General features: G+C 53.4%; 1 protein-coding gene across 1 annotated transcript in view; it reads right to left on the bottom strand.

Moving 5' to 3' along the window:
- Positions 1-16333, bottom strand: part of Cux2 (cut like homeobox 2) — a 190942-nt gene that overhangs the window by 33402 nt on the left and 141207 nt on the right. Inside the window, 1 exon segment of the mRNA XM_036171745.1 lies at positions 9979-10057. Within this exon segment, the coding sequence (XP_036027638.1) occupies positions 9979-10057 (79 nt within the window).

Below are 16333 nucleotides of genomic sequence, written 5' to 3'. Positions count from 1 at the left end.
TACTGCCTGGCCTCTATGTTTGATCTAGTGGCCGGCTCTATCCTCTGATCCTCAGGCAAGCTTTATTCGATACACAATATACCACCACACGCGCCATCACACCCAAAGCACTGGAGAGGTCCAGGGGAAAGGCACCTTGCAGGTAACAGAGCCCAGCATAGGAATAGCAACCACAGTCCTTGGTGTCCTCCTGTGGCTGGCTTGGATCCCACCCATTGTCACATGGAAAAAACCAACTGAGGCTGGAGGAGTCAGGTGGTGTGACATTGGGGTCAGGGTCTCTGATGGGATCTTACGAACATGGCCAGTCCCAGCCTGTGCAATTACAGCCTCAGCAGGTACATGCAATGCTCACAGATGCGTCCTGGACCATGGGACCTGAGGCCCTGGCTCCTTCTCATCCCCTGGAGCCCCTCTCCCCTTGGCTCACCTACTTGAGTCTCAGTATTGCTGTGCATCTTTGACAAGCAGCTGTTCCCGTCTGTGCCTCACCATAGACGCCAGCACCCGGGTGGGGGTGTGGATGAAAAGGAGCATAGAAAATGGTCAACACAGCCCCCAAGACCTCACCAGACACGGAAACCCTAACTATCCCTTCTTCATGATGCCCGGTCCTCACCTCAGAAGCTAGGCATAGGAGCGCCAGCAAGAACATGCTCCCTTCCCCTTCCTGCAGCTCAAATGCCACCTCTTCCAGGAAGGCCTCCCACATTGCATCCATCCTCTCAGACAAACAGACCCCGTGGGCCCTTTGCGGGTTCCCACCACAGTCAGACTCATCCAGCAAAAGATGCTGGGATCACATCCATTCTCGCCTCACCCTTCTCACTGATCCTGGCTGAGGCCTGACAGTCTAGACAAGTACCATGCTGGCCTCGGAGCACCTGGCTGGAACAAGGCAGCTCCTGGCTTAGCCTTTGTCTCCTGGTTGTTTAGGTGGTGGAAGACTGGACATGCGTGCACTGAGGTGAGCAGGTGTGAGGGACTTGGCAGTGGCTCTCCTCTGTCAGCAACACCCCCCCCCCAACCCCACAACAACGCCTGTCATTAGGCCGGGCCTGCTCAGCGGGGTGTGCCATTATGCCTCCCCGGGCTGGTGTAATTATACATTGACATAATTAACCCAGCAAGCGCATTAGGCAGGCCGGCTAAAAATTCATCTCTAATTATTTGTTGTGTGCATGCTAACGAGCCCATCTGCACAGCCTTTGTACAACACGAACAAATTAATTTACAAGTCTAGATTTTTTAATAAGTTCAAGGAATTGCTTTCTATTGTGGCCTGGTTTCTTTGAGGAAGGAGGAAAAAGGGCACCGGGCTGTTGCAGGGGTCATCCAGGAAGTTAGATAAACATGGGAGAGCACAGGCAGAGGAGGCCACGGGGGCCAGGAAGTTCTAGACTGTGGCAAAGGGGCCCAGAAGGCCAGGCCAAAGGACCGCATTGGGGGGGGGGGGGGGGGGGGAGCAGGAAAGGGTGCCTGTCACCTGCTGGTCACAGAGACCAGGACACAGCCTTTTGCTCTCCTTGAGGAGTTCCTGGCTGACTGTGTGTTCTGCCCTGGGAGTCAGAGCTCCACACAGGAGAGGTGGAAGGAATGTGGCCAGGAGGCATTAACAGGGAGATTACAAAGAAGGCACTGGCCGGGAGGTGGTGGTGCACGCCTTTAATCCCAGCACTCGGGAGGCAGAGCCAGGCAGATCTCTGTGAGTTCGAGGCCAGCCTGGTCTACAGAGGGAGATCCAGGACAGGCTCCAAAACACCACAGAGAAACCCTGTCTCAAAAACAAAAACAAACAAACAAACAAAAGAAGGCACTGAGCTGGGCCTGGTGATGAGGCCTGTCAACTCGACTTCTCTAGGGGCCAGGGCAGGAGGATTGCAAGTTCAAGGCCCATCAGGGCAACTTAGTAAAAGGAAGCCTGGGGATGTGGCTTGGTTGCTATGACGCATCGCTCATGTGAATGGAACCCTGGGTTTCAATACTGACTCCCCATGAGCCAGAAGTGGCGGTGCACACCTCTAATCCCAGCATCCTGGAGATGGAGTCTGGAGGATGAGGCCTTGTTCAAGGCCAGCCTGAGCTACATAAGAACCTGGCTATGGGAGTGGGGTAGGGTGGGGGTCCTAGCCAGTGGGAGGCCCCGGGTTTGATCCTCTGCACACCTACACAAATGGATAAAAGGCTGGGAGAGAGAGGTGGTGTGACTCAGGGTGGGAACAGCCACGGCCTCGCTGACCATGTGACTCTGCGCAGTCACCGCTGCTCAAGAGTCTGGAGGGCAGGAGCGTGGGACCTGAGCGAGGGGAGAGCGGGCTGCTGTGGTCACCCCGAGAGCCAAGTGCTCACTGGATCTCGGGTGTGTTGGGGTCAGCCAGCCCACAGTGATGATCTGTGAAGTCTGGGGGCAGAAGATGACCCCACACGCTGTCATCAGTTCCTGGGAGAAATGGCGTCCAGCCTCCTTGCTCTGAGATAACTCCACTGCCGTGATGGGAGGCAAGTGGTGTTGTATCTCTGTTGCACAGATGGGGAAACTGAGGCACAGGTGACGGTACCACCCCAGGGTGAGGCAATGGGGGAAGGGATCACCCCCCTCCAGGTGGATGGATTTCCAGGGCAGGCTACCTGAGATTCCCCATGTTCCAGCTGGTGGGTATGGAGGGGCCCTAGAGCTCCCTAGGGAGTCTCCCATCCTCTTTCTTGTCCGCTTCCGGGGCCTGTGACGACGAGGGGAACCTTGAGGTCAAGGTCAAGGCTATGACATTGCCAGGGAAAGTGGCTTAGGGTGCCTTGGGCCTCAGTTTCCCTATATATTATCCCTGGAGATAACAAGGGGACATACCACACAGGGTCAGCAAGGGACAGGTCAGCTCACAGGGCCCCCGACAGGGCAGACCTCAGGTCCATGCACTGCGCTGTTAGGGTCCCTGCTAGTGAGATTGCTACGTATCCATCCTGCAACAGAGCCCCTGAGAGGGCAGGGAGCGGGGCAAGGCAGGGGGACAGTGCCTGGATCCCCCACTGAGTCCCCTCAAGACCACAAGAGCCAAACTGCTCCTGGCTCAGATCTGTGTCACACTTACCCGCCCTGCCGGGGGCCACCCGCTCAGGTTCAGGGGCCAAGCTCTCCGGGGGACACTGTGCAGGAGGCGGGGCTTCAGCATAGGCCATCTTTCTACCCTGACCCTAAACTGGCAACCTCTAGAACCCTGGGCATATTCCTCCTACCCCGGTCCTCCCCGGGAAGTCAGGCAGAGGGACGGGGTGTGCACCCAGAGCCGGTCAGTGAAGGGACTGTACCGAGTGCTGTGGCAATTCAGGGCATGACCCAGGCCACCACTCCTGTAGCTCAGCTCAAGGGCAGGGGGAAGCCTCACAGACACCATGTGCAATGTGGCCGAAGAGGGAGCAAGATGGGAGGTTACTCACTCTGGTCCCGGCAGCTGTGGGGTGGGGGTGCCGGGTGGCCTCATTGCCAGCTGTGTGTGGTCACAGACTGAACACCGGAAGAGCCCTTAACCTGGGGCTGGACCTCGGCTTCCATGTTGTCTCCCTCCTCCCTGGGGCCCCGGTCACATGGCATGTGTCCCATAAATGGGGCTTGTCTGAGAAGTGTGGTGGAGGAGGAAGCCGGAAGGGGTCACCTGGGGGCCCTGCATGGCGTCTCTGAGAGACGGACCATGACCGGATAGTGGGACCACCTCAGGGCTCGTGGAAGAGTCAAGGCTACAGACAGGTTCCGGAAAGTGACCAAACTGCTCATCGTGCTGGCCGGGGAAGCTGGGGAAGGCAGAGGACTCTTCCTCAAAGCTGCAAGACGCAGCCCTGGGAGGCAGGCCTTGACCTCTGACCTCCAGAGCTGTGGGCCGCAAGCCTGATGTAGCAGCAGCCACAAACTCATGGCTGTTGAGCACCGACTAAATGCTGGGCCTGGTTCCTCCTTCTGTCACACACTGCAGCCACCACTCAGACGGGACAGAGGGTCAGGAGACAGATGAGGCCATGGCAGAGATGGGGCGCATGTCATAGAGAATGGGCTCGTGGGGTAGGCTGGGCAGGTGAGACCTGTCTGGGGGTGACACTGAGCAGAGGTAGCATGGTGATGAAGGAGAATGTTCCAGTCAACAGGACGTATCTGGAGAAACAGCCCAGGTCAGGTTCTCCCCTTCCCCATTCACTAGAGTCTCTGTCCCAGTAACAAGGCCTCAATGGGTCCTCATGACTACAGTCCATAGTTACAGATGTGTGGGGGCTCAGAGAGGCCACTCCTCTCTGCCTGGCTCAGTTTCCTGGGACACCAGGCTAGGGACACAGTGAGTGAGGCATCGCCTCCCCTAGTGGCTCCTACAGCTAGGGTCCATGTGGACGGGGTGGGACAGTGGCCCTGGGGACACAGGAGTGTTTTGATCCACCCGAGATTTCTTAAAAACGAAAGCAGGGAACCCCCAAACCCAAAGTGTATGAACAAGCAAGCTTGTGGATAAGCTAAAACCAACTGGACTTCTAAAAAGGCCAGGGTGCCCACGGACAAGAGAAAGTGAGAGTGGGTGGCTCAGGGCCATGGCCTGCTCTTGATGCATGGGTGGCTAATGACAGGGGGTGGAGGGCATCCTTGTTGTGTGTGAAAGCCTGGCCTATGCCACGTGCAGCTCATGGTGGGAGACAGAGGAAAAGATGTCTGGTCCTCTCCTCCTTCCGCATCCACCCGAAGTGGCACACTGAGGAATTTTAGGGATGCTGGAGCCAGAAGGCTGGCCACGAGGCTGCTTAGAAACATATATGCAGAAGTATGCACGCGCCACCCCCAGCTCGAGCGCAGATAGTAGCCTGCTCCCATCTGGGCTCGGAGACTAACTTTGATCCAGAACCCTAACTTTTCCTTAGCAGATGGCCACGGCTCCCTTCCTCTACATCAGCCATGGGCCTACCCGCTCCTTTCTCCCCCACTGTGGCCTGAGCTGACAGATGGGGAGGGCTGAGGAGGCTTCCTCCCTGGCACTGGGTATTTTCGGGGCGACAACAGCAGGAACCACTGTTAGCTGAGCAGTTACTACAAGCCAGGCACTCGAGATCCTGTCCTGTTCGGCACTTATAAAGGTAGCAGGGAATGAGCTCCTCTGTCCAGAGGAAGACGGCAGCCCAGAGAGGGAGAGTCAGTTTCTCAAAGCCACCCAGCCACAAAACATGGTATATGCAAACAAGGCTCCATGAGTGAAGCCCACACGGACCGTCCCAGGAGGGCAGGAGGAGGTGCGTCTCACTTACCACCGTGCCTCCGTGGTAGCAGAGAAGCCGATGAACAGCAGGCACTCAGTATTTGCCAAAGGAGTGGTACAGGGGGACAAGTGTGGGGCAGGGAGCAGGCTGGGGTTCTGTGCTGCCCCACAGCCCCATAGGACCGGCAGTAAAGCCTCTTCCACAGTGGTCCCCTCTTTCCACAAATCTCCCATGGCCATTTTCCCAAAGTCCTTCGATTTCTGAATGAATTCTGCAGCGAGGGTGGACATGGGAAACAGCAGGTCTTGGGTTCCGGTGTCTCTCTGCTGTGTGACCTCCAGCAAGCGACTTGACCTCTCTGAGCTGACCTTGAGACGGGGGGGGGGTGTATGAGTGTGTGTGGGGTCAGCAAGCTTGCGGCTTTGAGGGGCTGGCATGATGCTTGTCATGCAGACAGCACCCGGAAATGTCCTGGCAAGATGGCACCTCTGTCTTCCATCTGAGCTCAAACGAAGTGTTTCTCTGTGTCATTAGGACTCCCTAGAGACACAGGGAGGGAGGGAGGGAGGGGGGGGAAGGGGGAGGGGGGGGAGGGAGGGGTAGCAGAGCAGTGGCCCCACTGTTTCCAATTATACTAAACTCTCTCTTTGCCACTGCAGTGACGGTTGACCACTAGATGGCGCCAGAATTAGTCATCTGGGACAAATCTCAAAAGTAACTGTTCTACTTCTTGCTGCCATCAAAAAATATATTTCATAAGGCTCAGATTCAAAAATTTAAAAAGATCTCAAGAATACTCCCCCAACCCCTTCCAACCCTCAGGTGAAAATGTGTTTAAAAATAAGACACATCAAAAAAGAGTGTGTAAGAATTTCTACTTCCTAGAAATCATTTCTAGAAATACGTCTTCTAGGTACCGTACGTAAGAGGTTACGAACAAAGTTAAAAAGCAAAAGTCCACTTAGGAGAGAAAATGCCAAACATGTCTACCAGCACCAACACTCCTATCCCTAATATACAAAGAGCATGGACAAATCAATAATCATTAAGTTCTGACACAAATGGAAGACTAACACAATGGTCAGTTTGCAGAATATAACGTATGAGAACACACTGTGTGAAGGAAGGAGTGAAAAAAGAAGATCTGGGGAGACCAACAAGGAGAAACCATCTAATTTGTTCTGACCACAGGGTCTGCGATCAAGACAAGGCTGCGACGTACTTGCCTCTCTCTGTACACTTTTCTTTCTCATCCAAAGGACCCCAGCACGACAGCACTGAGCCCTCGGCGCATGGGCTGTGTGGGAAGGGGCTCAGGACACCCAAGAACAGCCACACAAGAGACGGAGCCAGGCATGGAAGCTGACAGGTCTGGAGTCTCACAGGGAGGAACCACACTCATGCTGGGGAAGGGGACCCGGAGGGCCCTGGCCTCACAGAGGACCAGACACCACTCCGCAGATGTTCACAGGGGGCGACAGAATGAGGTGACAAACGGCAGTTCCTCGATTTCCTGTCATCTGAGTGTGTGTGTGTGTGTGTGTGTGTGTGTGTGTGTGTGTGTGTGTGCGTTTATAAAGCCAAAGTTTCTTTCTTCCTTTGTTTTTTTTAGGCTTGGGAAGCCACGTTAAAAACCCTGAAACCTGGCCAAGTAGCTCCTTGTTGCACAGACCCAGGAATGCTGTCGCTTACACAGCTCCCCCAGAGTCCTAGACAGGTGACAGCCGTGTGTGATCCACAGCAGACGCTTGCAGCCCTTGGACCCCGATGCCCACAGGCCATGGGATGTTCCTCGAAACCCCCTCACGCATGGAGCATCAAACCCTCGTGCCAACCAACCAGAAGGTTCTCTGACCTCTCTTCTAAAGACGTAGAGACCAGAGAGGGTGAGGCTCCTGGCTAAGGTCACGTAGCTCAGTACCCGGAGGACACAGTCCCAACTATGTATGTCAGCCACTGCAGAGCCAGGAACACCTGCAGGGCATTCTCAAATCTTGCACCCGACTTTTAGAAACCCCAAGAAAACCCAAGAAGCCTTTTGGGTCGCTCACCTGTCTTGCAGTGGGCTCAGCCGCGTGTCCACGTGTCCCCTGGGTCTCCCTGGCTCTCTCCTCCGGTTCCCCTTTTCTTTTTCCTGTGTTCTAAGTCACCGGGTCCCCAAGTTCTCCTGCTGAGACTGGGCCGGGTCCCCCCACGACTTGGCTTGTGCACAGTGAAGACATCAGCTATCAACACGGCACACTGAAGCCAAGGGGTTTAAATCAAGTCTTCCCTCACAACAATGACATTAATTACGCTTTTAACACATTTTACTGGTTTTTTTTTCCTTCTTCTCACTTCGTGCCACATCTGTGCGAACAATATCCAAAAGATTTACGGTTTTCTTCCGTAATTACAGATACACGGACTGCGCACTTATCAAAATAGTTGCTGAGCAATCAGCCCGCGTCTCGCTGCCTGCCAAGGCCTCGCGCTGGCAGCAGCCAGTCATTCAGACGGAAATGTTGAATCAGGACTTGGGTGGGGGAGCTGCGACAAATTATTTGCCTGTCAAGACAGACCAATGGAGAGTCGGTGCATCCCGGCTGCGTAGGGGTGGGAAGTGTGTGTGTGTGTGTGTGTGTGTGTGTGTGTGTGTGTGTGTGTGTGTGTGTGTGTGTGTGTGTGTGTGTATGTGTGTGTGTGCATGCACGCGCGTTCCAAGCCCCCCAAAACCTCCGCGTCTGACATTTGCTTCTTGTGTCTGCGGATAACATTTAATGAGCACAAAAATACGTCTTCCCGATTCCCCGAAGAAATCATTAAAACATTCTGTTATTCTTAAATGTCTTGAAAATGAATTAGTGCCCCTGAAGGGGCTGTTTGTGTGGCGCGTCTCCATCCGTTAAGGCTCCTCGTTTTCTAGCTTAGTGACAGCTGGGATGTGGCACCCCCCTTCTTCCTCCCTCCCCCCCCCCACTTCATGGGAGGAGGCCTGGGAAATCGTGGAGCCAATGCTGGGCTCCCCAGCCTCCCCGTGACCTCTGAGTGCTCAGGCTTTGGGGACGGGGTAAGAGGCAATGAAGATTTTCTGGAAGGTTCCACACCAGTCTCAGGGACTCATGTGGCTCTCGGCTGAGCCCACAACGGAGTTAAAACAGCTTGGGGTCCAGAAAGATGAGGGTCCCGTGGTGGCTCCAAGAAATGAAGTGTTTCCTCTGTGCGTGTGCACTCCCATGCGTGTGTACTTGCAGGCATGCATGTGTGTGCCGGGTGGAGGTCAGCAGTCAGCCTCAGGTGGTCCTTTCTTGGGAGGCTTCTGCTTTGTTTTTTGAGACAGGCCCCAGTGTCCTAGAGCTCCTTAAATAGGCTAGAGGCTGAGTCCCCAGAATCAGTCTGGCTCTGCCTCCCCAGCATGGGGATTACCAGCACTCACCACCCCAACCAGGATTTTACACGGTGCTAGAGATGGGGCCCAGGCAAGCATTGTACCAACGGAACCACCTTCCTGACTACCTTATTTTATTGCTGTTGAGACAGAGTCTTACTGTGTAGCCCAGGCTAGCCTCAGCCTTCTGAGGGCTGGGGTCACAGATGTGAACTAGCGTGCTCAACGTGAAGCCTCACGTCTGACCTGAGTCGGGATACCACAAGCATCGGAATGGCTGGTGCACCTCACATGCTTAGCATGGCAGTCTGCTGGAGGGGTGGCCCTGATGTCTGCTGTGTGGGGGGTGGGTGGGTGTGGACCAACAAATGGGAAAATGGCAGGGACCGAGTACTGTTAGCTAAACATTCTTAAAAGGGTCACCTTGCCATGACTCATACCCAGACCAAGGGCCAGCATTGTGTGCAGAGCCCCCCCCCCCCCCAGACATGGCCGATTTGTGGCAGCAGAAGGCTGCTGTGTTCACCTGAGGTGATGTTTGTCTCACTGGTGGCCTGTGTTGTAAGGAAACCCTCCGGTGGTATTCAGTTCACCTACAGAGCCTCCTTGCCTTGCCGTCCTCAAGTTCTAGAATCTTCTCTACCCGGAAGGAAACCCCGTACCCGACCTCTGACCTCTGTAGTCTCTCTCATGGTGGATCTAGGTGCCTGTTCTAGATGCTTCCTTCGAACACAATCACATGCTGCTGTAGCAGACTCGGACACTGCTTCTTCTCACAGCTTACTTGTATCTCAGTGTGGCTGGAGCACGCTTTTGAAATCCTTATCTGATGACAGATACAGGGCAGGGTTGGCCCTGACCACTGTGAGCAGGTCAGTGGACCCACTCACGTGGTCTGTGAGGGGAACTACCCAGTATTCGTTCTTCTGGACCAGGCTTCCCTCCGGTTGGCCCTCGGAATCTCAATAGTGAGATTCTGAAGTTGGCTGTGGGAAAAGGTGGCATTATCCCTCTACTGTTCCCTGCTGGCGGAGTCCCCTGGAAGGGCCCCCTGGAGCAAGACTCGGGTGAGAAGACCCAGGCAGGCGTCACATCTGAGCCGCCCTCCCACCCAAAAGGCAGAAATAATAATAATCCGGGGGAGTATGGGAGAGCCATGAGGACACGTCACACCAGGCTGGTTAAGTCACACACACACACACACACACACACACACACACACACACACTCACCCACCACCCCCGGCTCCAGCTGCCAGAGGGTCTGGCTTCTCGCTTGGCCCAGGCCTGTCCCCAGACCCCAGCGCCAGGAAGCAACTGTGGTGTCTGCGTCACTGTTCACGGCGCTCCTCAGTGGTAATTATTCAATTAGGGAGCCCAAGAGCTTCTTACCTGGCGCTTCAATTAATTGCTTATAAACACTCAGGAGTGCTGCCTCTGCTTCCTGGCTTCTCTTACTCAGAGCCACCACCTTCGGAAAGAAGAGAAAGCGTCACGGGCAGCCATGGCCCTGGACCTGCAAGGAGACCACTACCTTCCTGCGCAAAGCGGGGACAGAGATGGGGGTGTCGGCGGTTACAAGTGGAGGCGCCCACTTCAAGGACTCTGAGTTCATAGGCCAGCTGCACTATGCCGAGGCTGTGTGACCTTGGACAAGTCACTGCCCTTCTCTGAGCCTCAGTTTCCTCCAGAACGATGTGGGGGTGGGTGGGTGGGGTGGGTAGCTAAATCATACATAATAGGGCCCATTTTCTTTCTTTTCTTTTCTTTTTTTTTTTTTTCTTTTGAGCTAAGGATCGAACCCAGGGCCTTGTGCTTGCTAGGCAAGCGCTCTACCACTGAGCTAAATCCCCAACCCTTTCTAGTTCATTTTTTTAATTTATTAAAACAAATTTTTTTTTTAGAACCCACTTTCTAACCAGCTTGGAAGATCTAAACACCGGGAAAAGCAAATAGGTTATTAATAGTATTGCCTATTAATCTTTACTCAAGGGCAACGCTGTCGAGTTCAAACATGACATGCTTTGGGAGAGAGCGGGACATGCTTGGTGAGAACTATGCAACTGTCAGTCCTTAGAAGACGCTAACAGCCTCAACCAACATCACAGAGTATGTAACAGAGTTTATGTCAACGTTCCTGGTATACAGATGGTGCTCAATAAATGCTTCCCGACTGAATGGCTGAACACACAGCAGGCAGCTGAGTGGTGAGGAGCTGAGCTCACCCATCCTTCTCTTACTCAAGTTCTTGTCCCGTGTAAGACTTTGTGGAAGCCGAGAGTCACAGGCATCGGGCGGCTAGGTGACTCTTGGCGGGCTGACAGCTGTGGGACTTCCGGGCTCAGGACCCTCTTGTTTCCCAGTTCAGACAGTGAAGTCCAGCGGCTCTGATCCCAGCTCTTGCTGGCCAGTTGCAATACAGAGTCCTGGGCCTTCCATTCTGAGGCCAGTGCCTAGGAGGCACCAACAGCTACCCCACATCTACAGGACTGGCTGGGTCAGGGTGGGTGGCGGCGAGCCTTATGCTGCTGGTACCACACATGTTCCTTCCAGCACCAACTTCCTGTGTGGCGGGAGGGAGTGTAGACTGGCATCTTCTCCTGTGCTGGCATAACTTCCTGTATCTTGTTTGATGGAGTCAAAGAGACAGGGAACAAATCTGTGACTGAAGCCTTCCCTTAAACATAGCCCTCAAAACTCTTTCTGGCCCAAAGTCGGTGCTCAATATAATTATTTTTCTCAGAGCGGGGCAGGGCAGGTCTTATGTAGTCCAGGCTGACCTCAAACTCACTGTGTAGCTGAGGATAACCTTGAACTCCTGGTCTTCCTGCCCCATCTCCCAAGTGCTAAGGTTACAAGAGTGCAGCACATCTCTTAGTTTATGCTGGGGATCGAACCCACAGCTTCATACGTGCTAGGGTCACACTCCACCAACTGAGCCTCACCCCCCAACCCATCAATGCCATTTACCAAATAAACAAATCGAGTGCATTGCACCAACCCTATTTCCCAATAAAATGTTGTCAGGGGCTCTTTTGTTTCCCAAGGGCAGAGGCCATTTCTGAGACAACCTATCTAGAGAGGTGGACAACCAGGATTTCAAACCCCAGTTCTAGAATGGGCTAGCTGAACACAAATTCACTTAAATCCTCACACATCTATTTCCCCATTTGTAAAAGGCATGGGGGGCTAGGGGGTGAGGGGGAGCGAATAACACAGCAACTCCTTCAAAAGGTCCTAGAGATCCAGGGTTTTAGCTGTGGGCATGGTTGAGGCCTCACAGATATGTTTACTGCCAAGGGTGTCCAGTTTCCGCCTTGACTCTGCCAGTTCCCCGAGTGAGAATCTCAACTGTGTTTGTCTCTCTGGTGTTTCACAAAAAGAACCTAAAAAAAGACCTGCCTTGCTACGCAAACCAGTGCACCAAGAGAAGGAGAATCTGAAAAACACATCCAATACAGAGATTCATACTGCTCAACATGGCTGCCATGCTGTCCAATATGGCTGCCAAAGCCATATGACTAACTGAACCATGGGAAATCCAAATCAAAACGTGTAATGCATGTGAAATATACACAGGATTTCAAAGCCTTAGTTAGCATAAAAAAGGACAGCATAGCTCCCCATCATTTTAACAACGGAGCTGCGCTCTGAAGTGATGATGTGTGGTCACTTTTTACTATTTCACAATGTGGCTACCAAAAAGTGTCAGAGTCTGTCTGTGATCATCAGGTTTCCATCTGACAGAGATGGTCCACAGAGGCCTGGCAGACTAGGAGGAGTTATGTTAGAGAAGAGGAGAAAAATGGATGGTCAGTGTTAAACACAGACTTCAAAGGCCAGTGACTACAACACTGTCACCCCTCATTGTTCTCCTGAGAAGAGACTCCCGGGTTGCTGACCTTCTAGGGTGACAGTCTTTTATTCACTTGACCAACATTCCCCAAAGAGTCCCTGTGATGTGCCCAGTACTGAGGACTAAGAATAGTCCTAACTGGTGGGGATGTGGACCTTAAGGCAATTCCCAGGTGATCTGTTAATTACAAGCAGTAAATGTTTGGAAGGAAAAGCAGGGGGTAGGGAGTCGGGGGACTGGCAGAGGGTGGATGGGGGGGGAGCTGACCCAGTTTGGTGGTGGGACTTGGCGACTCCCCATCTCTCTCTGAGAAGGGAAGTGTGCTGGGGATGGGAAAGGGCAGGGAGCATATGAAAATGGAGTCACCCAACACAGGAGGATTGCCATACTTCCAAGACAGACTACTCCAAGCGGAAGGGTGCCCCAGCAGGGGGGTGGCGGTGAACTACCACGTATCTTGGCAGTGTTGGGAGGCAGTGAGTTTGGGAGCATCCCCAAGAGGCTGGTAAAATGCAGAGGCAAACCACAGACTCTTGTTGGTGAACATCTGTCTTCAAAGACACGGCAAGTCACCAAGTTACCTACACCATTGTCTGACTGTGGAGGCAGGGAATCGGGTGCTCTTTGTCCCGAGAAAGCAAGAGCCCCAGGCAGGGGGGTGGGTATGGTCATTTTGACTCCCCAGGGTCCTGCCGCTGCTTGAAGTTAGAAGCATGTTGCCTTGCTGACACATGGTTCATGGAATTGACACCATTCACCATCCATCCAATACGAATATATGTATCAGACACTCTCGTCCCCAGCCGTCTGTGCTGAACACGGTCCTGGCTGGGGTCTGCAGAAGGGTGAGGGTGTTCCCATGATTTGTAAAAGCAGATGTGGGGACAAGGGCTGGCTGAGTCCTTTACAGCTACTCCAGCCTCACCCACAACCTCTCACCCTCTTCCCATCATGGTGCCCACCAGTTTGGAGTGGTGTCTTTATGTCTCTGACTGTCTTCCTATAATGTCCTCGAGAGCTGAGCTGTCCAATCCACACACTCACCACCGCTTAGAAGTGGCCGCCATTCCAGTACTCTTAACCCACAGGCCTTGACTGGAGAGCTTGGCAGGAGGAAGGCTGTGTGGCCGGATCATGGCCATGCCTGGTCACAGGGAAGGGTGGAAGTATCTAGACTGAGCTTGTGACAGCAGCGATCTGGAAGGCACACGGGCAACATGGAGACAGGAGTGGCCAGCCACACGCCCTACAGAAGTTCACTGTTAGAAGCAGCAATCATAGCTGGGCATTGGTGGTGCACGCCTTTAATCCCAGCACTCGGGAAGCAGAGCCAGGCGGATCTCTGTGAGTTTGAGGCCAGCCTGGTCTCCAAAGCGAGTTCCAGGAAAGGCGCAAAGCCACACAGAGAAACCTTGTCTCGAAAAACCAAAAAGAAAGCAATCGTATGGTGCTTACATGGTCTGCTGTGCAGGAACCAGACAGAACCCAGGCAGTGAATTCCGGAGAGGAAGGTCCTGTTGTAACCATCTATCCGGCTCTTCTCTTGCCTGCTGGGGGTTAAAATCTGGCCAATTGGAGTTCCTCTAGTCTATGCTTCCCCATCTGGATTTTACATGGGTGCTAGAGATTCGAACTCGGCTCCTCATGCTTTCACAGCAAGCGCTCTTTAGCCACTGAACTGTCTTCCCCTTCCTAACGTAGGTGCATTAATTCCAATCACCCAGGCACCTGTTTCTGCATCCCTCTGTACCCCTCCTGCCATGTGTCACTGTCACCAGGCCCGAGGAGGACTGTCTGCTGGGGCCGGGAGGAACCACTGGAAATTTTATTACCATATTTATTGGCCCCAGGTTAAAAATAAAGCAGAGGGCCCGTGTTTTCAAATGTTTGGTGCTAAGAACACCTTTCAGGCAACACAATGTGGCCCCCACTTTGCTTATGCCAGGCTCTGGGGACCCAGTGAGGTACACCCCCATGGAGCTCAGCAGGCTAGGCTATGGCCACTATTAGCTACGGTGCAATCACCAATTACTCTGACCAGGAACTGCCGATTTCCTAATTGAACAGCTCAAACTGGACTTCTCGACTCCTGGGGGCGGGGGAGCCAGAGTCCTCCCCCCCCATTCTTCTTGCTCCCTCCCACCTTTTTTTACACTCCCCCCCACCAACCCCCTCTTCTGGGGTGGAAAAAAAAATCCCCTGGCCTCCACATAAGACTGCATTTAAATTGCCTGTCACTCAACACAAAGGCGAACGGCTCATTTGTAATGCGCCAGCCACCTGAATACTCCCGGTTCTCCTCCGAGCCTCACGCACTGGAGCGCAAAGATCATTTTTCTATTGTTAAAATTGTATAAGTCGGGGCTTTTTTTAGCAGCGAAATACACGATTTCACTTCTCTGCTGAGGGGTGCTGGCATAAAAGGGACAGGAAGCTTCCTTTAGTACCTTACAAATAGATTTTGCTTTGGGGGTAATAAAAAAAAGAAAGAAAGAAAGAAAGAGGAGAAGAGAAGAGAAAGAAAAAGAAAGAAGGAAAGAAAGAGAGCAGCCCTGGAAGGTCGGGGATTTAGCTCAGTGGTAGAGCGCTTGCCTGGTAAGCGCAAGGCCCTGGGTTCGGTCCTCAGCTCCAGCAAAAAGCTTATGAAAAGAAAGCAGCCCTGGGCTAGGAGAAGGAGCCGGGAACTCCTCAGGGCTGTGTCTAGATGGGGGTGGGGATGGTTTCCTGCTAGTCTGTGGTCAGGGGTGAAGCAGGGGTCCTTGTCAAGGGTGCTGAGAAGCATCTAAGACCTGTCGCCCTGTTTGGGTGCCATTGGCTGGGCAATCGTGACTCAGTGCCGATTGGCAGGGCCTGCTGGCCCTGTCACTTGAACATCAAGTGGCCACTCAGAGTGTGACCTTGCTCGTGCATCCACAGGTGACCACCTCACCCCAGGAGGGCCCGTTCACAGACAGCCCAGTGCCCCAACATTGTTTTTCTGTATAGAACTATAATCATAACACCTTGCCATTTTATAGCGCACAAAGACTTCTCGTGGTAAGTAGCTCTTCAGAGCCTCCAAAGGCTCCGCGGGGGCAGCCCTGGGTGAGAGATGGTCCCTGTGCGAGAGGTCCAGAGAGGCTGAGACAGTGGCTTGAAGCAGCACAGGAGGACTAAAGGCAGCGGGTGACTTTAGACACAGAACTAGTTGTGTGGCGGGGAACGGGGGCTGGAATTTGCCTGGCCCCCAGCAACCTAAGTGGATGATGGCGGCTTCCAAGGTGGGTGTGCTAGACCCATGGCCAGGCCAGCTTACTTCCACACTGTCTGTCCTCCAGCAGTGAGAGATGGGCTTTCCAGCTGTCATGCACCTACCTGACATGTAGTGTCAAGAGTGCCACTCAGTGCCACGTTGCGTGGGAGGCTCATCAGTGTGGCAACTGCCGTGAAAAGCTTACAGTGGGCACTGGGATATGCAGAAGCCTCGAAATCCTGGTTCTAATTCTCTTTCAACCTCAAACCACTCTAATAAAAAAAAAAGTCTACACACTAAAAGACCATGTCTCAAAATTTTATCATGCATCCCGAGTTTAGCTAAGGCCTCGTTACATGGACCTCCTTAACCTGGGCCAGAGTCCTAGGGGGTCAGCGCCATATTCCCCACGTTCACAACAGAGAGAACTAACGTTCACAGAGGTGGTGCAAGCCGCAAAGCCCAGAGCAAGGGGCAGAAATGGAACTCGCAAACAGACCCCAGAGTCCATGCCCTTGCTGTGAGCAGTGAGTGGCATTAAGTCATCTCTATCTCCCTAAGGCCAGGCTCTACCCCGCTGTCACATGTGCTTCTGTGCATGTACAAGCACGCGTGTGCTCGCGTGTCCTGCCCCGCTCATGAGATCCTGTGTGGCACGT

This window comes from Onychomys torridus, chromosome 22 (assembly GCF_903995425.1).
Source record: "Onychomys torridus chromosome 22, mOncTor1.1, whole genome shotgun sequence".
NCBI classification, from domain to species: domain Eukaryota; kingdom Metazoa; phylum Chordata; class Mammalia; order Rodentia; family Cricetidae; genus Onychomys; species Onychomys torridus.
Note: the sequence above shows the minus strand (reverse complement) of the source record. Positions and strands in the feature narration are given on the sequence as shown.